The 27,014-nt window shown below is 36.8% G+C and overlaps 1 protein-coding gene and 1 long non-coding RNA gene across 12 annotated transcripts in view; one reads left to right on the forward strand and one right to left on the reverse strand.

Annotated features, from left to right (window-relative positions):
- Positions 1 to 27,014, forward strand: part of TMTC2 (transmembrane O-mannosyltransferase targeting cadherins 2) — a 234,089-nt gene that overhangs the window by 144,662 nt on the left and 62,413 nt on the right. For all 11 annotated transcript variants that reach the window (XR_010362153.1, XM_064419624.1, XM_064419632.1 and 8 more), the window contains 4 exons: positions 8,672 to 8,786; positions 17,815 to 17,900; positions 18,722 to 18,906; positions 20,493 to 20,571. Coding sequence is in view for 10 of the 11 variants with exons in the window: in XM_064419624.1 (XP_064275694.1) it covers positions 8,672 to 8,786; positions 17,815 to 17,900; positions 18,722 to 18,906; positions 20,493 to 20,571 (465 nt within the window). In the remaining variant the exon portion in view is untranslated. The remainder of the gene's footprint in view (positions 1 to 8,671; positions 8,787 to 17,814; positions 17,901 to 18,721; positions 18,907 to 20,492; positions 20,572 to 27,014) is intronic.
- On the reverse strand, positions 580 to 2,616 carry LOC135300301 (uncharacterized). Its single transcript, XR_010362154.1, has 3 exons — positions 2,363 to 2,616; positions 2,007 to 2,159; positions 580 to 779 (listed from the first exon to the last, which is right to left on the reverse strand). It is a non-coding gene; the product is annotated as an uncharacterized LOC135300301 (long non-coding RNA).

Raw genomic sequence — 27,014 nt, forward strand, 5'->3', positions numbered from 1 at the left:
AAAATGTCAGAATTTGAAGGATAAATGTTCTGCAGGATTTTTCAAAGTTCTTAAAATAAATAGGAAATACTCTATCTGCAACTCTTAAAGCTTGTTTTGGTTTAGGAATACTGCTCCCCAAATCAGTGTCCCCACCCAGACTCTCCCAAATGCTTTGTCCATCTTGCAGGTGATGGGAGAATAACCTTAGGGTCTGGCCATGCCTGCCAGGGTAGCTGGGACTACAGGCACCACCTTGCCTGGCTCCTGTAAAAAAATTAACTCTGTTCTGGCCAGAACTAGGACACAGCTTTAAAAGAGTTAGCTCAAATGAACCACATAGAATTGTTTGAAAGTTGAATAAAAAACCTACTCCCTGAAAACAGAGTGGGGCTATCTAAATTGATGGTAGTGCTTTTCTGGATGATTAAACAGTGTAGAAGGAATGGCCATTTGTAAATTGTTTGGGGAACAGCCATAGTTATTTAGGGCATTTGAGAATGCCACAGGCAGCCCACCCTTAGCAAAACAGTCTGGTTATGCCAAATATGGTGGAGAGCTGAAGGAAAGTGGTTTACAGTTCAATTCAAACTCTGAATTTATTCTGTAGTTCTCTATTCCAGTTCTTTAGAAGTGCTGTAATTTCCTCTGAAACCCAAGTCAGCGTGGGATGTGCTTCTTCTTCAGCAGGATACGAGAAAGCGTGATATTCTTCCTTTCTATAAATGTAGAGGTCTGGAAACAAGGACTTATTGTTTACCCCTTGGAGTGTAGTACAACAGCATCTCTAATCTATGAATCTTCAAGTGCAGAGGAATAGGAAAGAAACTATTATTAACTAATAGTTAGGTTTTTTTAAAGAAACAAACATGAGACATTGAGACATGGGCCAATCAGACTCTTCTTCTCCTGTGTTTCCTGAGATTCTCTGCAAAGTCATTCAACAGGCTCATCTGGGCCACAAACTACAGTGTAGAGGAAAAAAACCCAAACAGGCCTGGTCAAGGAGGAATCAGCTTTGGCAAGAAAATTTTTTGTAGCATATCAAGCAAAGTGGCAAAAGTGGGTTTTTTTGCCAGAAAATGATAGAGTTTATTTTCCAGTTTGATTAAAAGAGAGACCTTTGATCCATATTTGTGTGTTCTGTGGAATTAGGCTGAGGTTTTTTCCAGAGAAAGAAATTTTCTAATTAGAGGAAAATGAGATTATCTGGATTAGTTCTCAAGCACAGCATGTTTGTTTAAGTGCATTAGATAATAATCCAATTGTTTTGTTATTTTGTCTTCTTTTCAAAATATGACAACTTGGAAAAATTCCGCCTTACTTGAAATTTTTGCAGTGAGTTGCATGTCATCATTTTCCTACCTGTAATGGATTTTGTATCAGTACATATTCAAGTCCACTTACATAAATCTGGTAGAGAATCTAACCTTTAATGTGGACAGTGCAGTGATCTACATATATGCCTTTTTGTACCACTTGGGTAGGGTAAAGTCCCAGTGTAGATAGATAAATACAAGTATTTGAAGATTTCAAATATCCCTCCTTTATAACAGGGGGTTTTATTACTTAAGCCTGAACTGTCATCATTGCCAATCCTCATGCATCCAAAAAGTAAATGATGGCTGATGCCATTACAGCATGCTCAAGAGGCTTGCATATAGTTTTGTTTTAAATTGCAGAGAAGATAATGAAGTAGAATGACTGAATTCTCAATGCCATTTCCTTCTCTTTCCTTAGTTCTAGCACACTGAACTTTTCTTTGCAGTCTAAAAACACAGAAGGTATTTTGATTATGGACCATTAAAAATGCTTGTTAATAGTTGTAGTGTCTTTAATTAGTTTCATTGATAAATGAAGGAGGTAATTTTATGACCTACCTTCCTTCCTGCCACCTATATTTCCATACCAATGGGGATATGTATAGGCTAGTAAAGCTTCGTAGGCTCTTGTCTTGCCTTTCTGAGTGATTTACAGCAAAACAAACAAAACCAAACAACTTTGAAGTGTTACAAAAAGCCTGCTACCTGAATATGAAGTAATTTGCGTTTTCCAAGTCTGACGTGTCGTTTGAGTACATGTGAAGACTCTCTTGGTTTGACAATCCCATATGTTGATTTTCTTTTTGCCATGGCACCTCTGGGATGTTCCCAGGACACTGTGCTTACTGTTCCCCTTTTCTAAAAAGAAGCCAACCATGATCCATCTACTCGTAGCTTGGAGGACTAGGGCTGACATTTCAGTCCATCCTACTATTGCTTCAAGAGGCTGGCTTGCAGTTTATCACTTGGGACAAAAGTGATAATTTTGAATGTATCATAGATAATTTTTTTAAAAGCCTACTGTTAAGGTTACATCTTTGATGAATTTAGTACATGGTCACCTCTTTTCCTGAGTCACTCTGAGGCTTTGAAGAGTTCCTCAGGGTTCATCCTGAGATGACTGGGATGCACAGACATGTCCTCTTGTTCCACTTGTATTTTTCTGCTCCTTTCATTTTCTTGCATGATTTATATCCATTGCCTCAATAAAATACAGTTCCTCATATAATGAGAGTTTCACATCAGCAATGTCACAGCTCTGTTCCTGGCCATTGTGAAGTTAAATGGAATGAGAGCTTTGTGGCAGTTATGTCTTATGATGTTCATACATTTGCAGTGCACACTTAGTAACAAAGCTGTGCAAAAGTGTGATTGGGCTCTGCTGTGAACAGAACAGTGAGTAGATTAGGTGTTAAAGGTACCTGTGGTCATCCTTTTCTCATTGTTTGCCCTAACTTGGATCAGTTTAGTTGTCTGATTGATATCAAACTCTTCACAAAAATCATTTTAGCATGAGGGAGGCTGTGACAAACTTGATTGGCTGTAGGGTGGTAGGTAATGGTGAAGCCAAAGAATAGTAGCAGCTGCTTGGTCTCATCTCTCAGGTTCATTGAGCTGTCACAGTCACTCTGCTATCCTTTGGGAAGAGTTAATTTCTGTAACATAGAGGGTGAAGGGGGTGTATCAGCTGTAGAACAGGCCACAAGTTCACATTCATTTGCATCAGGGTTTCAGAACTGAGAAACAAAACCGAAGCTCTGCCTGCCAAACGTGGGTTGGTTAGTACCCATGCTGACATGTTGCTGGATAGTTTTCAAAGCCGTGCAGAGTTTTCAATTCTGTTTTTCTTTCACCTGCTGTCATTACAAAAGCCCTGCAATTGATCAACAGATGAACTGTTGAACAAAAATCTTAAAAAGTAGAAGAAGAATATGTAAAAGTTGAGATGATAGATCTCTAACACAGTCTGTCTCAACATTGCCACGTACCACTGATATAAAAAAAATCAGTATGCAAAGCAGATTAAATGCATAAATTATGGTTATGTAGAAACCATTAGCCTTTTAGGAAACAAGAAATTGGGCAATTTTGTGGTTAAGTTAGCAAAAGGAAGTAACTTGATCAAAATGTTCTATTAACAAGTGAAGTTTTTAGAGGAAAAATTATTGCAAATTATGTGCATGAATTTATTACATATTTTGGAAAAAGAATCATTATTCCTTTGGAATAACAGTGAAAAATATAAATACCTTATACAAACTGTAGTATAGAAGCTAAGCAAAAACTGTCCCACTTGAAAGTAGCAACCTGTAGCATTTAGATGAATTTTTCCATTCTCCAACCACGTAATAAACATGATCTAGTTGATCTTTTTGCTGTCTTTGTGAGTGGTAGTGGCTCTGTATTGTAGAAAAGCTGTTTTTGATGTTGAACTCTTTTCATTATGTTTTTATAAGTGTGCAGTTGAACTTTCAGATGTTTTCTTGGGGAAGCCTGTCATTTCTCTGTTGCTGAAACTGTTTCTCCCTTGAAGAAAAAAGTGAAGGCTTTTCTTTCGGGACCAGAATCACTTCATCCTTAAACACTTCTGAATAAAAAAGTTGAGATTCTAATTGTCATGCATTCACTTCTTTTTCATAAACAAGTCAGAAGAAATGTGGAAGGATTTTAAACAGAGGAATGCAAACTTGAACTGCTGTTTCTAATTTCACAAGCTAAAGAATAATAAATAATACACAAATATCTGTAAAGCTGCACAGAGGTTTTCTTGGCTTGATGTGCATTTTTCTGTGAGCTAAGTTCTAGTTTAGAACTGCTGACAAGTTGATTACAAATTACTGAGCTGTTCCCTAAATACTTCAGTCTTTGTTCAAGTAGTTTGCTTTACTCAAATAATAATCTAGTTCACGCTTCTTAATGCATTCGTCAATTTGTGGATTAACTTGTGTGACTAAGTCTGATGCCATAAGGTCAGAACAGTATTACCAAACCTCAGCAATTTCACGTGAATAGTGAATGTCACATATTTTTTTAAGTCATGCATTTTTTTTTCATTTGTTTTCAAGTACGTTTTCATAACATTCAAGGAAAGGCCGAATTTTCCTTTTCTTTGCTATGTTATTTTGAAATGTTTACCGGGATGTATTTGAGTGATTTAATAGGCAAATGTAATTGGATTTTTTTCCTCCTCATGTTTCAGCAGAAGTGTTTGGACAACAGATATATATTTGTAAACTGCCATTCTATTAATATTTCATTGTTACTTAATTTTTCATGGATTATATAGGGGTGACAGGTAGGAATCAGAATTTAATACTTTGGGTTATCTTTGTTAATGATATGCAATGTTATTTTTTTTTTAAATTTAAAGCAAACTCCTGAATCAAGCAATCAACATATTGCTTGACACTTTGTTGCTTTATTATCTTTATTTCACTGAATAACATAGCGTGATCTTTGATTCAGTAGAAGGGGAATGTTTTATTGAAATGAAGAGATGTTTGTAGAAATTAATTTCCATTTCTCACTTGTTTTCATATTCAGTTGAAAGCTGAAAGTTTACTAGTTTTCTTTAGAAAATATGCTTCTTAAATCCAGGCAGATTAGACAACATTGTCCTTGTTTAGCTGTTGTTGGTCTTGCACTCTTCCAGCATGAAAGTGCTTAGAGAAGGTTTAATATACCAGCCTGGTATTTTTCAGTCTTGTTAAATTTTAATTGTCAGTTTCACTGAGATAGTTGAGAAGTTAAGCATGTTAAATGTGAAACTAACATTTTTTAATATTCATTTTCATTTTGAAAGCAATTGAATGCCTGAGAACTTGACCTACTCTCACTGCAAGGTGGCTAAAAGCAATCTTTAAAGTTTAATAGAGGTCTAGTTTGATATGGCCAAAATTATAACGCTTAAGCAACTATTTATTTTCCTACTTAGTGCTGCATAATTTCTTCTGCTGTTTTTTTTTTTAATCCCAGACAATAAACAGAAGAAGAAAAATCCCTTTAAAAAGTTTCATTTTCCTGCAAAAGACATGTAAATAACATAGGAGTTCTCAAGCATTAGGATATTCTTCAGTTTATACTTGACTAACAGTAAGGGTGATGAAATGGATTTAATTTTTAACATGCCCATTAATATTGAGTATGACCTATGGAAAATTAAGCAATTAAGTTCTAATGGACTGTTTTGTAGGTGAGATGTGAATGTGGCATTTGCCACATTCACATCTCACTAATAGTCCATGCTATGATGGACTATTAGTTCTTTAAGACCTGGGTCTGTTTTGGTCTCTCCGTTCATGGACAGGGAGTTAAGCAGCAGGCAAAAATGTAAATATTGCTAAGCTCTTTCATTCACAGCTTCCTTTTTCTCTAGTGCTGATTAGGGTCTTCAATATGGGAAAATTTGAATTTTTAATTAAAGATTAAAACATAGCATATCTATGTACACTTTAGTATCTTCTGAATGTTAAGTGTTCCCTTTTGCAACTTAGCTAATATAGATATTATATGAAAAATATTTATAAAGAATAATTGGAATAAACATCCATTCTAAATTCCAGGATTACTGATCTAGTTTTTTTTTTTTCTTTTAAGGATATTTGTTTTTCTTTTCTTACTATGTACAGATGGAAAATAGTTGAGTGCTGGAATTTAGTTGGAGTCATAGGGTGGGCTTTTAACAGGAATGTGGATTCACTTTGGTATAACCTTGCTGCTGTTTCTGAATATGCCTAGAGTTGAACCAGTGCTATTCCAGTTTTGAAGAAAAAGTTTTAAGATACAAAAGCTAATAATTGAAGTTCTTTTTTTTCTCTGAAGGTTAGCTGCATTACTTAAGACAAAGTAGGAGTGAAGTTCCTTGAGTAGCTCATGTAGCTTCTTCTCCATATATGTACACCATCCTCTTTTACTCTTGCTCACATACCAAAACCCAAGAGGACGTGGCTGCTGCAGATATTAGCTGTTCATAATTTCTAGGGTGTATGAGTATCATCTCTACACATGTTCTATGCAGCTGGAGATAGATCTTTCTTCTAACTAGCTCTGTATTTAAATAGACACGAATTTTTCTGTCAAATTTATCTAGTTTGGATAAATGACAAGACCTTGGTTTTCATGTTTCCATTAATGATAAATGGTCAGATTATCATGTTTTATGTCTGCTATTTTCTGCTATTGCCACTTCTAGTGCATCACACAAGTTTAATTATTCACAGTTTTACAAGTTTAGACAAAAGTACAAATGGAATAAATTTAAAATTAGAGTAGATTAATTATTGATTGATATTAAAAACCTGATGCAGATTGTTTTGCAAAATGCACATTAAAATATTGTTTTAAAAATTATGTTAACTCAGATAACTGTTAGAGCCTATGACTTGAAGTGTAGAGGAGAAAGTATTACACTGAACAGTGTTAACAGTGTTTTTCCAGTCTAACAGATAAAGAGATGAACTGAATCATCTTTTGTTCATGTTTGTATTTACTGAGCTTCAGAATGGTTGGGAGTAAATAACTATGTGGCAGGAAATTGTTATCAATAGATCAAATGGTCATTTGATGTAATGCTCTGTTATGGGAGATTAGAGTGAAAACAAAAGTCCCTGTAGATTATATGGAACATGCAGTTATGGGAAACTGGATGCTCGTTTACTGCAGCAGCAAAATAAAGTTATATCTTCACAAATTATTTTGAAATATAATATACAAGTCTGTGTTTTTCTTCCAAGGGCTAATGCCTACAGACTGGCTAGTCACTTTCATTGGTACTTCCTAACTGTTTTCTGTGTAAAAAGGGAAGAGTAGCAGTAATGGGGAAATTTCAGAATTCTGCACATTTGCTAACCAAGTGTAAAAGTTGAGTGAACCTGAGAATAGGCTTAGTGGCTGTATTTCAAATTGATGGAACATTTTGTGACTTTTGTTGATTCATTGATAAATTATTTCTCATTAAATACTAGGCTAAAATGAATTGGCTCATAGAAGTGATAGTTTATTTTCATATGGAAATATTCAATATATTTTCTTTCTTGGATTTACAGAATATGATGTGCTTAATTGAATGACATGGTTTTTATGAATTCTAAATTGATTTATTAATTATTTTTCCCAGTAGTGACTAGTTTATTCTGCTCAGAGGAAATTCTGTGTTTGCTGCTGTTTCCATGCCCGTGGTAGGATGATTCTGCAACAAACCACAGCAGCTTGGAAGTGATGCAGTTTCTGAGGAAAAAAAATGCCTATGTCAATTATCAACCTACATAGCAGTGTTACATTAAAACTACCTTGAAATTTTGTATTAGTCAGAACTGATGGAAATTCTTGAAAGACAAAAAGGGCTCGACTGAAGTGTCAGAGTTAGTTGCTACTTAAGCTGATGTTTCAGTGCATCTGGAAGGGAGAATATTCTGACGTATGTTGTGTTTGGTGGAAAGGACGCACATCATCTTTCCATCGCTTTCTTTCATTTAAAGAAATGTGAAAGTAGAACTTCTTTATGAAACAGCTTTGCATTTGTAAGCATAATGTGGTTTTTTTTCATGTTCACACGCACTGTAATTGTAATGCCAGTTAAATTAGCTTCCTAAATTCTGAGTAGCAGAGGTTGTGTTTTCATAAAATGTTCATTCCAATTCCTTTTTTAAGTAGCTTTTGTGCCACTCAACAAAACTGCAAAGGGAGCACATGTGGAGCTTTAAATATTTTTTTTACCTAAAGTCCTTTATAGATGGGCTATAAAAGCACATTGTGTAACATAATAAATTGTATGGAAAGGGACCAAATGTTTTTCTAGTAGAAAAAAAAATGGATTTTAGTGATCTGTGTAGTATGTTTATATCCATATGGCGTATTTTTAATCCTCATTACTTACCTAACAGTTCTTTCAATTCCTGTGGTCATATGTCAAATTTTAATACTTAAGCAAGGATCACATCTACTGTGGAAAAAATTCTTGCTGTTTAGAGTCAATAGGCTTAAAAAAAAAATTTAAAACGAGAAAGATGTCTCGGTTCCACATTTGACCCTGAAGATTTTTATTTATAGGTGGTATGAAATAAAATGGTCCTTTCCCTTGGTTACAGTAATTTCTAGAGACATATTTTTGTAAAAAAAAAACTTCCTTTTCCCAACTGAAAGCTATATGCCTTCAGAGTGCATGTAAATCACCTCTATGAAATGTGAGTCTCACAGTAAGATGCAGAGAACCAGAGGGCTGGGGGAAAAAAATAACCAACCTCACCTCCTGTTCCATAAAAATAGTTCCTTTGTGGGGTTTGTCTCCCTAAGAAACTTCCTGGTAGTTGCATACTCTGTCATGTGTAATTGGATTGTAGCTCTTTATGAATACTGTTTTCTCCTCTTGACAGCATGGGGTAACCTTGGAAATGTTCTCAAGAGCCAGAGCAAGATTTCTGAAGCTGAAAGCGCCTATAGAAATGCCTTGTACTACCGCAGCAACATGGCTGATATGCTTTATAATTTGTAAGTATGTGTAGCTTTCCTGGGGTTAAATTGTCTTTGAAGCCTGGTGTGAAGAGACCTTCTGATTTACTTGTTGGAAATGGAGATGATGTTTTTTGTTGCTTTGTAATAGTTATCTCATTAATTGTGCTCCTTAAACTATGGGGTGGACAGGACTTTTTCTTGGTCAATGTTATCATATATTCATGTAATCGGTATGGGCAAGGTAAACTTACCAATCTGTTTGCTTCAAAAAAGCAAAAAACCCTACATTAAACAAAGTACCAATAGATGAGTTATGAGCTCTAGCCCTCCATCTGTTTGAGACTCAATTAAATTGCGAGGTGTTATTTAGACTTCTTTTTTAAGTCTGAATAACACTTGGTGAGCAGAGTGGGTGTAAGCATTTCTAAGCATAGACAAATACCCTTCCGTTAGCTCCAGAGGTCTGAAATGTTAAAACAGCAAATTACTTTTCTCCTGTGACTGACATCAGAGCAGCATAGGTTACATAAAGTTTAATTACTTGAACCCTGTTGTAGGTGAGTAAGAGGATAAATAACATGAGCATCAAAATAATTATTCATCGGGGGAAAGATTTCCCATCTCATTAATGTACCAAATAATGAAGATGGAAGCGAGCACCGTGCCAGTGCCAAGCTTTGCTGTGAGGTGGGATTCTACCATGTGTCCCATGGGGAGGGACTCATTCCCTGGCTGTCCCAGCTGGGCATCCCACTCAGCACTGCTTGTCCTGCTGCCCTTCCTCCCCCTCCTGCGACCCAGCCAGGGCAAGCCTTGGAGCAGGGCTCTGCTGCTCGCCAGGGTGGTCACCTCCACCAGCCATATGCACTTGTTTCATGATGGGTGTGGAGGACAGAATCCAGTGACTGCCATTCCATAGGCAGCCGTTGGAAGAGAATATCCTCCATGCAGCAGAAAAGCATGTCTGTAAGATACACAAAATGTGCAAAAACTGCATTCAAATAGTAAGCCTCTTCAAGTCAAACAGTCAATCAAAAAATAATGTTCCGTCTGTAAGTCTAGTTTAAAATAAATGCTTATAATATGTGAAAATGTTTATAATAATAGTATTTTTTTAGTAATTTTTTCTTTGTTTAAAAAGGAAGAAGTTGACCATTTCATTAATTTACCTTGCAGTTAAGCAAATTAATTGATGAAACTCAAAATAATTTAATGATAGAATTTATTTTCCAGAATGAAATCCATGTTTCATAATATGTGTATTTTTGCTAATCATTTAATTACACAAATACATGTATGCAGAGAATTTCCCTCACTGTTAGGCAATGAGGAAGATGGAAAACATATTTTTAAGAGAAATCTTCTGGTCACATTTAAAAAATAGCTTCTGAACACAGCAGAAGATTGTGGGAAATAAAGTGATAATATTGATATATGGATATTTCCTATATGCTGTTCGTTTTGAAGGTGGAAATTATAACTATTAAATTTGTTGTATGCCTGTACAGTACTTTTTTCTTTTACTGTGTTGTAAAGAGAAGCTGAAGTTAATTCCAGGGTAAGAAGAGGAAAGGGGGCTGGATGACAAAGACAGGGACATAATAGAAATCAGACTTCAGTCTTTTCACTGTTCTCAGAATAAGCTGCTCGTCTTCCAGTTTTCCATTGATACACAAAATATATGTCTATAAACCTTCATCTCTATTTTTGAACAGAGAAGTTTTTGAAATTCTACTGAATTTTTGTGGAAGGATTTTAACTAAAATGCTGTTTGGAATATATAGGGCACAAGAAATGAAATTTAATTCTTAGCCTTTCTACTACTACATTGAATACATAGAATCCCTTATTTTTTAAACAAGCTTTACAAAACCTTCAGTTATTCAACAATAGTTGAAAAAGCTTGCATAATTTTCATTTTTTTCTTTTTGTAGGCTTTGTCAGTGCTGGATGCTTCAATATCCAGCATGAAAAATAGATGGTAAATGAAGTTTGTCCTTTGATAGTACACAAATGAATCAATTCTTTTAAGCACAAACCCTCAAGAGCTCCTTTGCAAGTTAAACCCATCCTTGGCATGTAGTTCTGTGGGATTCTTTTACAAAAATCCTCTGTTAATGGAAAATGTGTCTTATATGTGCTTACAAGAGGCCAGTCAGTTTTGCTGTTTCTGGTTTTTCAATATGTGCCTTTGTAACTAAAATAATCACTCCATAGAACTCCAGGAAAAAAGTATCTTTACAGATATTTACAAGCACTGTATGTCTTTCACGTGTCCATTATTGTTTCTAGGCACCTATGCCTTGGTATTTGATGAAAATTAATTGGCATATGTAGCTCAGTGTTCACTTATAGCAGTAAGAAATTCAAGTGCTCTCTGCTGAAGAACAAATTATTAAGGTTTAACTCACAATTTTAATGGATAACAATCAAAGAGAGAAACTACATAAGCAGAAACTCTTGATCTCTTTCCTTATTTTTCAATAAATTGAAATGTGAGGTTAGCTTAGAAGTTGACTACTAATACATTAACATCCAAAGGATTTAACAGACTAGATGAATGGCTGAATTCAATGCTGTATTTTTGTTTTTTGACTTATACCATATGGGTCTGAGTTACAGCTGCTTTTGCCATTTAAAAAAATTTAAAATGCATTAATACATGACTACATTATCTACATTTGAAGGCTTGCCTGATTATGAACATCTTATATTTGTGTTCTCAGTGCTATGTAGCTCTGGTGATTTCAACTAAATTTCATAGGATAGTAAATCAGCATAAAATGACCTATCTTTCTTTGCTTTTTTTAACTGAGAAAACCATATGTTTTAATACTGTGAAGTACCAAGGACAGAGCTGTAGAGAAACCATAGTTTATTCTTTCAAACAAGGCAATGTTCAGAAGATTAAAAACAAACTTATTTTAGTTTGCTTTGGGTTTTCAGTCTTTGTTACTTTATGATTGTTAGCTAAATCTTATGGGATTTTTTTGTATTGTTTCAAATTGCTTACAATTAGTGTCTAAAGTAAAATTGTTTATCAGTTAAAAGACAGTTTTGCATATATTATTTCACTTGTGTTTAGGCCTGGCCGTGCTTCAATTATTCTTTTGTCATCCATATTAGTAATCTATGTTACCTTGGGTTTCTCATGTGATTGTAAGGATGTTCTCAATCAGACATAGATATTGAATATTCCTTTAAAATTATACTGAATTTCTAGCAATCAGCTATCCCCTTGCTTCTCTCCTTAATTATCTCATTTTGCCTGTACTGATATAGGACTGTGTGTATAAGTTCGTAATTCAAATACTTTAATTTCTTTGAATAAGATTGGATTATGAATTTCCATAAACATTACATTGTAAAACGTATGGTATTATATCAATAAATGTGGAATTTTTAAAATGTTTCTGTTAGAAATTTCAGCCACTATTGAAGGCTATCTATCCTAGAAAGTCTAGGGTTGTAATGTTCTACAAGCAAAGTTTAACTTTGCATCCTTAGGTAAAAATCAATACAAGCAAAATTCTTGTCTGTTATTGTTAGGCTTTAGAAAGGGTGTTGGCATTAAAAACTCCTTATCAAGAGACAAAAACTCTAAAATCAGGCTAACCTACAAACATGTGCTGAACTGTGGTTGAACCTTCCCCAGACGAAGTTCCTGCAGCAACCACCTAGTATGAAACAGGTCAAGGTTATGGTTCCTCTTCCTTGATAGCTCAGAAGTTTTTGTCACTCAGGATGTTGAGTTAAAAAGCAAAGAGGATGTGTCATCTGGTGTCTAAGTACTTGATTATTATTTTTCTCAGCTATGAAAGCAAACTGGTTGCAAACCTGTTTGGAATGAATCTCTGCTTTTCCAGCTAGTTCTTCCCCTGTCAAAGACAGCAGCTAAAATGTGTGTCTTGCTGTAACCAAAGATGTCTTGATAAATGTTGCTGTGTGTCAGACTGGCTCTTGAGGTAGCACCCAAAGGTCACTTAGGTGACTGGTGGTTTCCTGCTGTGCAAAACTGCTCTGGGACACTTTGTAGGGGCTGTATGAAGTACAGATAGCTTTCAAAGTTATAATGAGAGGTGAAAGGTATTCAGTGACCTAGCTATTCAATTATATGTCTCAGTATTTGAAATTGTGGGCACTTAGCTTTACATAAACTTCCACCATTTTATATAATTAGGAAAATAATGGTTCATGTCTGCCATTCAGTTTCAAGAAAGACCCCTCTTGTAGGAAGTTCTGTCCAGTTCTCTGTCTGTATTGCTGGGGCACATGAGAGGGAATAGGCATCTGGTTTGAGGACTGCAGTCACAGCACAGCACTGCCCATTGTCCAGAGGAATGAGAAAGACTGGAACAGCGCTATTCCTCATCCTCATAGCGGCCCTCCCTCTGTCAAGGCAATAGGGGTTGTGCAAGTTGATGTGGTCCTGAAAGGGTAGTATTCCCAACCAAACTGTACCAGTTACAAAAAAAAAAGGGACAATATTTGCTGACCAATTTGCATTGCATTTGGGAAGGTCTGCCCCCAGGTCTGGGAGAACATAACAGCTTTACTGCACTGTCTGAAAGATTAGAGGTTGTTCTGGCGGTGATTGTTTTGTTTTGGTTTTTTGGGGTTTTTTTTACTACTGGTGTGACAGATTACTTAGTGGGTTCTGCAGAGGAAATGGTTATTCTCTCTGTGTTTGGGTTCTTATTGATTAAAAAGTATGCTTTGTGGTAGTATCCATACCTACCTTTCTACCCTCAAGGTAGAAATGCAATGACAGTGAAAGAGTTGCCTTAGGCGAAGCAGATCTGCTCTTGCTGTGTGACTGGAGACACATCTGTGTGGGGAATAACAGAGGATTTTCCTCCATTCCTTTCGTTGTTTGCCCAGGCAGCATTTAGGTAGATACAGTCTAGATATCTATCTTTGTAGATAATCCCACCTGAAATCAATGGGATGAATATAGCTTGAGGCATAGAAGAACTGCAGTCATGGCAAAGTAATAGCTAACAGGCCCTGTATTAGTTGTTATAAACCAGTAAACAAAATTGATTAAACAGTTTCAATGTTGTACCTGGGTTGAAAATGTTATAAATATTTCACTAACACATGTTTACTTTGGCAGTTGCGGTTTCTGTATATCGTACTTGGCCAATTTATGCCAGTTTTAGTCACTGAGAAGTTTACTTTGTAAGCAGACCAGCTGACTGGAATAGGACTACCAACAGGAAGAAATTCTTATGAAACTTGTGAAATACCATAGGCCATCTACTGCTTATTTATATTCTGTGACTGCCTTCTAGATCTCTGAAAACATTTTTGTACTATTAATATTTAGTGACTTTCGGTCAAAACCATAGCAGAGTAGGAAGACAGGAAGATTTTTCATTGTTGAAGCAAGATAGGTAAAAGTTGGCAGCTAAAGAATTCAGGAAGGTTGCAAACAACTAATTTGGGGGGAGGTGGTTTCCTGCATGAACTAAATGAGCAATTCTGTCTGCAGAAATGATGTGCTTCATTTCCAGATAGTCAATGTGCTTCCAATTTTTTTTTTCTTCCTATTTAAAAAACAGGATTCTGAGCCACTTCCTAAGTCACTTGGAGAAGTTTGCTACTCCTGCAAGCAGTCAGCACATATCCTCCATTTTGTAAATTATTAACACTCCATGTAAAAGTACCTGGAAGTAATGCAGGCAAAAAAAATCTTGTTGTAAAGTTCCAGAATCTTGCTAAGTATTATAGTTAGAACTTATCTCCTAATTAATCCTAAATTAATTCATGGACAGTTTATAACTGTCTGCTGTGTGTCCTATTATTTAAGTAGCTTTTTCTTTTCCAAATACTTTTATCTTTATGTATTTCACAGAATCAAAGAACGTGTCATATTGGAAGGGAGCACAGGGGGTCATCTGGCCCAACCTCCCGCCTCAAGCAGGGTCATTCCAGAGCACAAGGCAGAGGATTGTGTCCATACTATTTCTAAATATCTCCAGTGAAGGAGACTCCACAACCTCTCTGGACAATCTTTTCCATTGCGTGGTCACCTGCACAGTGAAGAAGATCTTCCTTATGTTCACTTATTATTTCGCAGTAGTTATCTTACTAAACTACAGAGGCCACATTTTTCCAGTTCTGGCAGTAAACTGTCTTTGCACAGAAGTTGCATATTTTCTTTAACATCTTCATTTGTCTGCCTTACAGCTGGGAAGGTGAGCTGGGGAGAATAAAAAGTTATGGAAGTATAAACTTGAAGCAGCTGTTCCTGCATTTTGGTTTTTTTGTGGGGGCATTTTGGTGGTTAGGTTTTGTATTTAGTTAGTTTGGCATTTTTAGTAACTGTGGAAAGTTGAAGGGGTCGTAAGGACTTTAAAGTCTTCATCCAAGTTTATCACTGGAACTTACTCTTTTGGATCAAGCCTCCTTACTTCAAGGGTGTCCTTTCCTTTGTTCATCCTTGAGTAAGGAAAAAAGAAGTCTTTGTAACCACAAAATTTAGGTACATACTCAACATGTGTCCGTTGCTCTGCTCCACCTCTGGCTTATGTCCTATGCTTCTCACTGTATTGATGTCTTTGTTGTTTTTCTGCTCCTTCTCCCCTTTTCCAAAAATCTTTGAGGAGGAGTTATGATTTTACATTCAAGCAAAGAAGTGAAAGGCATGTCAAGAGCAGATCTGCTCCTGGCTGCAGGGGATGCTTGTTTATGCAGCCAAGTGGCCACGGGGAGGGTGAGATACTGGAATCTGCAGTGCCTGCAAGGTGTGAACTCAGGGATGTTCTTCCACTGCATCTAGAGAAGTCAGCTTTTTCCTGACTTAGTTTAACCTCAAACTAAAACTGGACACTCATAAATCTAGTAATGTTTGTACAGCCAGAAGCTGTAGTGAAAACTAGCGATCAATCAGGACCAATTTCACAAGGAGAAGAGGCAGTTTTATGCCTTGGTAAGATCATATTCTTCTCTTTCTTCTCCCAGACTCATAACAAATACAAATAGAACACTAATTGTTAGGTAGAATTCAGCACTCAGTCCTTCATCTGAGCTGCTTGGATTGTATATATGAGAAAGGGAGAGAGAGAGAGACACACATGCTGACATACTGAGAGTTAATGGAACAGCTTTTAAAAGAAAAACATCTTTTGGAAGAGAAGTTAAAAAAACCCACCTCAAAGTCTCAGGTAATAAATCTAAAGTGCCAGTATTAGAGCATGTAGTGAATGCAAAAGATTAATTTGTAATAATTGCAAATAAAAGTTCTTTTAATCACAAAACCACAAATGTTGTACACTTAGCAAAGTAATTCATTTAGGTGAAGTTGACCAATTACTGTATTACTTCTCTCAATGTTACATTATTTATTCCAGAATTAAAATAAGAATGGAATTTCTTAGATAAATGGTTTCAAAATTGTGTGTAAGAATGATTTTGCTTTTTAAAATATTAAGAAGCAGCTTAAATGTCAGACCATGCACCTCATTTTTTCTGTTGATTCTCCTGCTATCAATAGCAAACAGGATCAAAATACCATAATTAATCTTCCTAGAAGTAAATGTATACAAATTTTTACAGTAAACAAAATTCAGCTTCTAGAAAATTCAGAAAATGTTATTTCTATCTTCATGATTATACCCCTTGCCATTTGCAAGATACTTGGCAGTTGTTGCAAACCTTGGTGCCATGCCAAAAAATATCCTGAATGTATTCCCTCGTTTCTTACTTTACTTCAAGTACCTACTAAATCTAAGTTCTGTTATTATTAAAAATTATTTGCTAATCTGAAGTTAATTAGGAAAGTTTCAAAGTGAGATCATGTGATACTGATAGGATAGAAGAAGAAGAGGATATATTTCTCAATTCTGTTAAATCCTAAACTAGTGACAAGAAGCAAACAACATAGATAGTAGCTACTTAAGCTAATTGCCCTTCTCTTTTCATCCCTTGAAATTTACTGGTTTAATTAAAAAAAATTTCCTGAGATGTTAGAGGGAAATAAAATCTCTGATTTGAGGCTGGAGATAAAAGAATTCCAAGCTATTTGAAGTTCAAAAAGTTATCAGCAGATAAAAGCATAGAGCAAGAAAATAAAATTGCTGTAGGTTGGGGAAACTACAAATGAGTATGGTATCACTTCCACCTTAGAGGAAGAGCTGTGTTTCCCTGGATATTTTGAGTTATATGACAAGAGATTTTACCCCTGGATACTGAGGTTTGAGTCTGCATTCTGAAATGGCTAATTTTTAAGGATTTTTAAATCATTCTGTTTTTTATACATTTGTATATGCTCTTTTTCAGTCTTCTGAAACTTTAGGAAACTGTAATGCTTTGGGCCTTCATTTAAGCATACAGTGTGCATTCCAGTCAATGATGTCCATACCACTTCTCAGAAATTTGTGGGTAGCTGGTATACATTGTAATTCACAAGGATCTTTGTCTTAAAAGCTAAATTAAAGCCTATCTGTTATGAAAATGGAAATATTTAGTATAATTTTTAATACTTCTTCAATTAGTAAATTTGTTCAGAGTATAAAGAATACAGGAAAATACAGAACTGTTGCAGGTGTTGAGCTGTACAGTGAATAAGCTAGTGAAATTGCTCAACAAGGGGAGTTCTTAACATATCACATGAAAGGCTGGGTGCTTAACTTTATCATGCATTTGAAAAAGATCTGCTTATTTCAGGTTGAGACAATTTGCCTGGCGAATCATTAATGACTTACAAATATCTCCATTATATTCTATCCACTTTAAAAAGTCTCGCAGACTTACATTTTCTCAACTGAGTAAATGAATCTCCTGGTTTCCAAGAAAGCCAAAACTATTCTGTTTAACATCTGCTTTGTTAAAGCCATATGGATGCAGCTGATGTTTATGAATTCATCTTTATACATGGAATAATTCTCACACGGAACTGTTAGTGAGTGCTTGTATCTCTGAAATACCAGTAAGCATATTTTACTTTGTTACCCAGGTTTTGTTTTCAGTATTTGTTTTCAAGTTACTCTTTGTAGTAACCTCAGACCTCACTCTCTCTTTTCTTTTTCTTTTTTTTTTCTTTTTTTTTCCCCTTATGCAGAGGATTACTACTTCAGGAAAACAGCAGGTTTTCAGAGGCATTGCATTACTATAAACTGGCAATTGGTAGCAGACCCACACTAGCTTGTAAGTATTTTGACTCCACAAGCTTGCATAATATTGACTGTAGTTTTCATAGAAATTTTTTCTACTCTTTAATAATGACTTCTTTTTTTTCAGAGGCTTTTATGTCAGATAGCAAAAGGTGAAATTGTGCCCTTGATAGCAAGTGTTTGTTAGTAAACAACTATATTTAATGTGGTACAAGTAAGAAGCAGATGATACATTAACACTCAGCAGCACTACTAGAACTTAAAATGCTTCTGATCTGGGGTGTTGAGTCAGAGATAGTACTGTCCAAATTTTCAGGCTCCTGTTTTCTGTTTCTAACAGTCAGTCCATGATATTTATATGAGTGAATAATATAAATATTTTTTCTTTTTTGCTTGGGGGAAGTGGAGAATAATCATTCAGGTGTTGCCAGTAACAGGTTCTAAAATTAAGTGGTGCTATTTGAGATGGCTGAGACTTTCGTACCTTCAGTATTAATCTTCTCTGTATGTATATATGTTTTTATGTATGTGTATATTTTTTGTAACACTTCAAACAGTGTTGCTATATGCTTTATACAGTCCTGAAAAGAGGAACGAACTGGAACACTCCGCCTAACCGGTGATTCCTTCCCTCCTTACTTTATAGTCCCCTTCTTCTTTCCTTGACTCTGAGCTTCTACCTTGTATACATTCATATATATTACATGTTTACACTCACACCAATGAGTGATCTGTGTTATTGAAAAACCAAATTAGATAACCACGGAATCTCTACCCGATACTGCTTAGAATTGAAACAGTAGATAAAGCATAATAGAACTCTATTTAAATATAGCATTTTTTATCTCTTCACAGCTGCCTATTTAAATACTGGTATCATCCTGATGAACCAAGGGAAGACAGAGGAAGCCAGGAGGACTTTTGTGAAGTGTTCAGAGATCCCTGATGAAAATCTGAAAGATCCTCATGCTCACAAAAGCTCTGTTACCAGCTGTCTTTATAACTTAGGAAAGCTTTTTCACGAACAAGGACACTATGAGGTAAGACTCCAGATTTGTATATAATATATTTATAAAACTTTCATATAAAAATAATACATACTGCTTCCACCCAGACTTTCAAAATATATCTCACACATGAACTGATTGAATTTCACCAGATAAAGATTAGCATTCTTTACAGAGAATATTTGTTTTCTACAGCCACTGGTGTAATGCTATTAATTAGCAGTGTGATGTTCTCACATCAGAGTCAACATTAGCAGTGGTCACATCTGATATGCGTTAGTTCATTGGTTTTGGCTTTGTACCCGTAGCTGGTGTGCAAGAATAAAGCCTGATTAAAGGCCAGTCGACCTAAACTATAGAGGCATTATAATTGAAAACATAGTAAGTCCATCTTTAGCTGCAAAAGTGCAATTATGCTTTCATTTAAGTTTCTACAAATAAGATCCTGTTGAAATAATTTAAAACTTCGGTTATTAAAAACATCCCACTATGTGTATTTTCAGTGATAAAGTAGGTTGGATATTTTTGATGTAACAATAAACTGCACCTAAGCCATCCCATCTCATTTACACATGCAACTGTGACTGTTGTGATTCCTCTCCATTTTCCCTGATGAACTTAACTGAAACTGGACGTTCACTTGAGGTTTGACCTTTAGCAGTATTTGAAAGAAATTCATTCTCTCTTTGCATTGTCAGGCATATTTCAGAACAGGAGTTGTGAGTGGTTTTGATCCATGTAGAGTGTTCCTGACCATGACAGTTATGTCAGCTGTTTAAGATCAGGCATGCAGAAGCTGGACAGATTCCCTGTCATCTGTCTGCTGCATCCAGCTCTGTCAGATGGAGTTACTAATTGGTTAAAATACAGACGGCTAATGCATATATACGGAGAAGAGAACAGCAGCATGTTGTTTGCACAGCCAATAGAGTGTAGAGTTGAAGTTCAACACCAGCAAGATACAAGAGCTTTTAGGAATATAAAACTTCAGATTTCTTCCTGGCTGTCATTGCAGCCTTTGTAAGCTGTGACTGTTTGATGCAGAGCTAACAGACTGACCAGCAAGCATCCAAAGTGGGCAATGAATGGTAAATCACTGCTCAGCATATTTGCAAAGGGATTCCAGTTTTGGGTTTCTTGACTTCATAGTGCTTCTCATCCTTTCTGTGGAACAGGCTTCAGTGGTAGGATTATGCTTTGTTATTATTTGGTAGTAGACAATGATTTCTTTATTGTTAGGTCGCTTAGCATGGTTAATCATCAGAATGTCCTTTGTTTGCAGATCAATAATACTCCATATTCTTTCACAGCCTATTGAATTTTATGTTTATAAACTCATCAGTCATTAAGAGTTATTAAAAATGTCCTTGTTATGTTTGCCTGGAAAAAAAGTTGCAGTATTGGAACTAGCTTGATCTCTTGTCTATAAGCCTCACTGAATTTGGTAAAATTCAGGTAAAAAAAGGAGAAGCTTTGTACTTTTTGGCATTTTTGATGCCAATGTGTTTTCTCTATCCCTGCAATTTTCATTTTGGGGAAGGAAGATAGTTTGGTTTTACTTTATGTGTGAAAGGATGATTTTTAAGCTGGTGTTTTCCCACCTGTGTGTTTCTTTTCAGGAGGCCCTTACAGTTTACAAAGAAGCAATACAGAAAATGCCAAGGCAGTTTGCACCACAGAGCCTATATAACATGATGGGTAAGTGCATTGTTAGTGCTTCAGAATGGTATTTGAGGAGTTAGGGTGAAACAAAAGACCTTATCCAGGCAACTAGTGCTCAAATTAATGAGCTAATAAAACCCAAAAATAATTACCTTCAGTACAAGCCAAACTAGGTTCAGACCTTAAATGCCAGCAACTGCAGTGCTGGATAAGGTACAATAAATGATGAGACTATTAGATACTGCATGCCTTTAGGACTGTCATTGTAGCAGTTCTACATTTAGAATGCATGGATTAGTGTTTTTCTTGGTCTCCAGAAGCTCTCATGCACTACTTCAGAGACCCCATGTGCCCACCTGTGTGTGGGTGTTAGATATTGAAATGCCTGTTAAACCAGCAAGATGTTCAAACAGATCCACAGCAGTAGTACTTTTTTTTTAAGGTTGTGCCCAAAACTTATTTCCAGCTGATATACTATAGTTTAGATGCCTACAATGAAAGAATTCTTATTTTTCTTCCAGGATCAGGTATCTGTCCTTCAAATTTTAAAGTCCTTTGAGTACTGCAAAAAACTCTCAATCTATATGTGAGGTGGTTCTTGTTTAACCTCAGTTTCTTATATTCTTCATTGCATTTTTATATGGAGTACATTAAACAGATAAAAGAAAGAAGATAATATGAATTATTACTTATAGTACTCAGATCTGAAAAAAAGAGGGCTGGTTTTTATTGTTCCAGAGATGCTTGTAAGTGAAATTCTCTCTCAAAGCTCATGTGTTTCTGCTAAGCACGATCAGTGTTTGGCCCAGTACTCTCTGGTTTGGGATAGAAAACAATGTAAGAATCTTTACTTTAAAGTAGTTCAAAGTGGAGCAATTAAATATATCTGTGGAAACAATTAGGATCAACAGGAAGCATATGGAGTTTGGTGTGGTTCACCCCATCAATGCCTTATATGCAAGGGAATGTATTGGTTTATACCAATTGCTTTTACACAGTTGTTACCACTTACTCAGGAAAGGCATCTTTGATTAGTACCTTACAATTATTAGGGCATGGAAAAAAGTAAAATTGTAGTTGTAACTGATGCTGTATGTTTGAAAAATGTAAATGCTAGATTAAGTAGTTCTCTTGCCACAATGAGAAAGTATCTAATGTCAGTCTAAACACTTTCTTAACAGTTCATACAGTTCAATGGAGAGTTACTTCCCCCTGAACACTAAGCTTTACCAGATTGATGCCAATGGCTAAAATCCATAAATTGCACAAATTGATTATTACATATGCTTCTGTTCATCGTCAGTCTTAGGGTAATTACTGTTTTATCAGTTTTATTTATCAGCATTTGCTGATAAATAAATCATTGTGATCAGTTTGGTGGTGATATCAACAGACACCTCCGTGTGAATTAAACCTCTACTTACTATTGGTGTCCTATAGTGACTGCTGAAATACTTCAGTGCTTCAGCAAATTCTCTGAAGTTTGACTGCCCTCTTTAGTGTAGATACGTTTTTCATAATTTCGATAAAATGTTCCTCAGAATACAAAATTGGAAAACATAAACCAGTGCTGTTTCTAGCGTGTAATGCTTGTCCCATTGCAAAGCAGGCTTGTGCTACCTTTTGTTTTTTTCCAATGAATAGATGTTACCTTTAAAACTACTATGACCGATAAGTTTCTCCAGATTTTTCCTTTTATTTTGGTTGCTTTTTTTAGGTTCAGGAGGCCTTTCTCAATTTCCTTTGTAAGCATGGTCTGTGATGTCCAAGTTCGCTCTGTTCCTGGGGTTTGCATTTTTTAACTCACAAAAACACAAAGACTAGTTCAGTCCTTTGCCCAGGCTTGGCTCCTGCTATACTTCCTCCCTTCTCTCCCTAGTCTGTACTCTGGCTTCTGCTTCCTTTAAGCTGCTGCCAGCACTTCATGGATGTCCTGGTGGCATAACAAGACATGGTTAACTGAGTGTACCTTAGCTCCTTGTGGAGCTCTGAGAATTTCAACTCACCATTGACATAGCTTATATTTGTGTTTTGGTTGCTGTTGTGATGGCAGCTTTTGCAGGGAAGACAGAATTTGCTTTACAGTGGTTGCTGAAGTGTTGCTTGTAGGTTATGCTGCACTGCAAAAGCAATCCAAGAGGCTACACAAAGTTGGGTAGTGACTTGATTAGAATGAAATGCAGCTTTATTAACAGGAGTCAGACTGATTTGTTCAAAGCTGTCCCGGATGGCTGCATTTAGTCTCTCCTACCTGAGATGACAAGACAGAGCTAGGTAGCTATACTTCTTTATGGTGTGGAAAGAAAACTGTACTTCTGGGGAGTAATGAAGCCCTTCTGATTTAGACATCTATTTAAGATGATACACATAATCCCAACAAGCATACCTCTCCTCTAAAAAGAGCTGAGATGACTGACTTAGACTCAGTAGCTTGATTTGGGTGAGATAAATCCTAAATACCTTTTCAGTCATCTCTTTGCTTTGTGTGTGACAGGAGAACAAGTCAACTGCATCCATTATCAGGACTGCATCCGCTTTGCAGCTCGTATGGTGTCACTGAGTATCAGAGGGCTGCCTGGAGTGTTTATTTCTGTTTCCATGTTCAAGACAAAATTATAAACACATTCCCTATAACACTTTCTTTGATAAACAGCATTACATAAACTTGTCTGCCCACTTCTTGCCTTTAAAAGGGAGACTAGAGGAACTGAAATAGGCCAGTCCTGTCTCATGCACTTGTAACTGCATAAACCTGACTGAGCTGCCCCCATTCCTTGTATGCTCATTGCTGGGGAGGAAGGGGAAGAAACTGGGGAGCACTCCCCATCTGCTTGGGAAGTAGCAGAAGGAAGTTTTCTTCCCCATCTCCTTAAATGTGGAAAAAGTCTTCACAGTTTATCACGAAATCCAAGAATACTCACAGTTTGAGGATTATCTGATATGGTTGTTACTGTGATGACTGTATTCCCAGTCTCTGGCAATCTCTCTGCTTGGTTCAGTGGCACACATATTGCTACATATTGTCATGTCATGTAAGGAAGCAGTGCTTCCACTAATTTTTAGTAAGTACTCATTTATGTAATTGACGATTTTTGGAAGATTTTTTTTTCTCCTGTATGATGTACATGACCTACTTGAAAGAGAAAAAACAGGAGATGAACTGTTTGAACTGAATCAGGTTTGAACTCTAGCATTCTGAGTGCAGTAGCATTAACACTCCAGCAGTGCTAAGCCTTTACACCACCTGCTTTCCTTGTTTGTGTTACACTTCTTTTCCTGTGCTTGCTTCTATTGGCCTTTTGCTCTGACAGGCCCAGTGACTCATTCCTTTGGTGTGTCAGTCTGTTTGACAGACTCTCATCCTTTAAAACACTCTGTAACTTGCCTCTTAATGGGAAAAAGAAGTATTGGGGCTCAAGAAGCAGGCATCTATTTGACTTTGCATTTTTTTCATGGTACAAAAGACAGGGCTGTAATACCAGCATCAGATGTTCTACGTTTGTGCATAAGAAAAAGTTGCAGGGAAGATTTTGGTCTCCTGTTGCTGTGATTTATTTTGCCAGGTGTACAACAACTCAGCTAAGGAAACCATATGTTTCTCTGGCTTTGTACCAAGAAACAAAACCTTTTCTTTTTTTTTTTTTTCCTTAGGAGAACCCAAAACAACTAAAAATTGAAACTTTAAAACTAGAATCAAAATAATTATTCAACAAGCTGTATAAGGTTGGCTTGGAATTTGTTTTCTGTATACCATATTGCTTTGATGTAAATTAAAAAGTACATGCTAAGGTTACACAGATTAATTTGCTTGGCATGGCAACTTGCACTACAAAGGCCAGAGTCCAGCTCAGCTGTATTAAATAGGTAATATATTTTGTTTAAAGTTTCAATTAAAGCCTGAGGTCAAAGTCCCTGTGGGATCTTGAACACTTTAATGCCAATATTAGGATTGCTTTAGGATCAGCCTCTGCTCTAGATGTCTTTTGCGTTACTTGAAATCTGATATTGTACAGTTGATTGTATTACATTGCTTTTAAAACCACACTAACCCACCTGCTACAGTAATTCATACTCCTGACAGTTAAGTGGTGTGAAGTGGACCATGGAGGCTTTATTTTAATACCAAACAGTAACAAGAAAGGTAGTGGAGTGGTATTGTTCTGGTTTAGATTGGCAAGATATTGTCATAAAGACAATCTTGATGGCACTTCATCTGCCCTTGCTAACTAACATCTCAATGTCTATTTTCAAATGCATTCAGGCAAAGCCTTACAAATATTTTTTATGAGAAATGCAAGTCACAAAAAAGCTACTATTGCAGGAATGAATACAGTTCATGATGCACAAAGTTGAAATTTCTCCTTGAAAATCTGCTGGATTGCACATGAACAGAAAACAAATCATACACAAATGTGCAGTCCAGAAAAGGGGAGCCAGATTTTACATCTGGTGCAGAGTTTTGTATCATAAGTACAAAGGCTTAGCATGCAGAGAGACTTTCTGTGTTGATGATTATAACATAGCTATCACTTTACTTGATTATGCTTTTGGGTGGATGTGGCTGTTTCTGCAAACCTGTTAATATTGTTAAGGCTCCTGTCCCATTTACCCCTTGCTCCCATTAGGTGCTTTCTTATTGAATAATTTTGAAATAGCATTTAGAACTCCAGGAAACTCTTTGGTATAGTTTCACTGTGCAACACTTAATTTATAAGATCCAAAGATGATTAAGCTGTGAAATACATACCCCACATCATAACTTATGCAGAATATGGTGCCTGTACTTATCTAAGCTTTAGTCATCAGTGTGCTTCCTATGCATCTCCAGAAATTTTACTAGTAATTTCTTACTAAGTGTACATTACAAGTTTTTTGGGTTTTTTTTCTTTTAAAACTACCTTGGATGGAAAAATTATTTTTTGTCTTCCATATGTGCATTTTATTACATATACCATGGAAAGAAGAATGGTGTGCTCTCCTAATGGTGATGGGAATAAAATGCTGGGCTTCCTTCTCTCCCCCTTCCCACCCTCATTCTGATGCTTTAGCCCTTCCCCCTCTGAGACTTTGCAGACTGCGGTAGTTTGTATCTGGTGTCCAAAGCTAAGTAGCTAAGTGCTGCATCCAGCTGGCAGCCCGTCCCTGGTGATGTTCCGCAGGGCTCAGCATTAGGGCCAGTCCTGTTCAATATCTTTACTGATGATCCGGATGAGGGATTGAGTGCACCCTCGGTAGGTTCACAGATGATACAGAGTTGGGTTGGGAGTATTGATCTGCTGCAGAGCAGTAAGGCTCTGCAGAGGGACCTGAACAGACTGGATTGATGATGGTTCAAGGCCAATTGCATGAGATTCAATAAGGTTAATTGTTGGGTCCTGTACTTGGGTCACAACAACCACAGGCAGGTGTGGATAGATAGAAGGTAGGAGACTAGAGACAGTGGTGAAAGTAATCTCACCCCTAAGGAGTTACAGCTGTGCCAATTATCAAGCATTAAGAACAAGCCTGCCCTTAACAGGCCACAGCTGGATCCAATTAAGAGGGGTATTATAAAAGAGCAGGTTGGCTGGTGGTGAGGTGAGATGGAGTTTGTTGGCTGTGCAGAGGAGAAGGAGTCAGTGCTGTGAGGAGCTGCCCATGAGAAACCACCGAGAAGGTATGAAACCTTTGTAATAAGATGGCGGCAGGCAGGGGGGAAGAGTGGCTGGAAAGCAGCCCTGAGAAAAGGGACCTGGGGGTTTTGGCTACCAACAGCTGCACATGAACCAGTGCATGCCCAGGCATACTGGCTTGTATCAGAAAGAGTGTGGCCAGCCAGACCAGGGAGGTTATTGACTGTTCTCTGCACTGGTGAGGCCACACCTTGAATCCTCTGTCCAGTTCTGGGCCCATCACTAGAAGGAAGGCATTGGTGTGCTGAAGAATGTCCAGAGAAGAGCAACGGAGCTGATGAACAGTCTGGAGCACAAGTCCTACAAGAAATGACTGAGGGAGCTGGGCATATTTAGCCTGGAGAAGAGTCAGGAGAGACCTTATTGCTCTCTTCAGCTACTGGTTGTAGCCAGCTGGGGGTGTGTCTCTTCTGCCAGGCAAACAGCAATACAACAAGAGGAAACAAGAATGAGCTGTACCAGGGAGGCTGGACATCAGGAAGAAATTATTTACTGAAAAGATTGTCAAGAATTTGAATGAGCTACCCAGGGAAGTGGCGCAGTCACCATCCTTGGAAGTGTTCAATAAGTGACTGGATGTGACGCTTGGTGCAGTGATCTAGTTGACGTAATATTCAGTCAAAGGCTGGACTTTGATGACTGATGTCTTTCTCAACCTAAATGATTCTGTGATTCTAAGTATGAATCTTCAATCTGATTGCAGTGTCTCCTGGTTTTTTTGACCTTGCTTTTAGGGAATCAAGCTGGGTAAGAAAGTTAGAAAGAATCCAGTAGTGGATTGCTGGAGATGGTAATTGATTTAATCTT

This window comes from Passer domesticus, chromosome 5, assembly GCF_036417665.1.
Source record: "Passer domesticus isolate bPasDom1 chromosome 5, bPasDom1.hap1, whole genome shotgun sequence".
NCBI classification, from domain to species: domain Eukaryota; kingdom Metazoa; phylum Chordata; class Aves; order Passeriformes; family Passeridae; genus Passer; species Passer domesticus.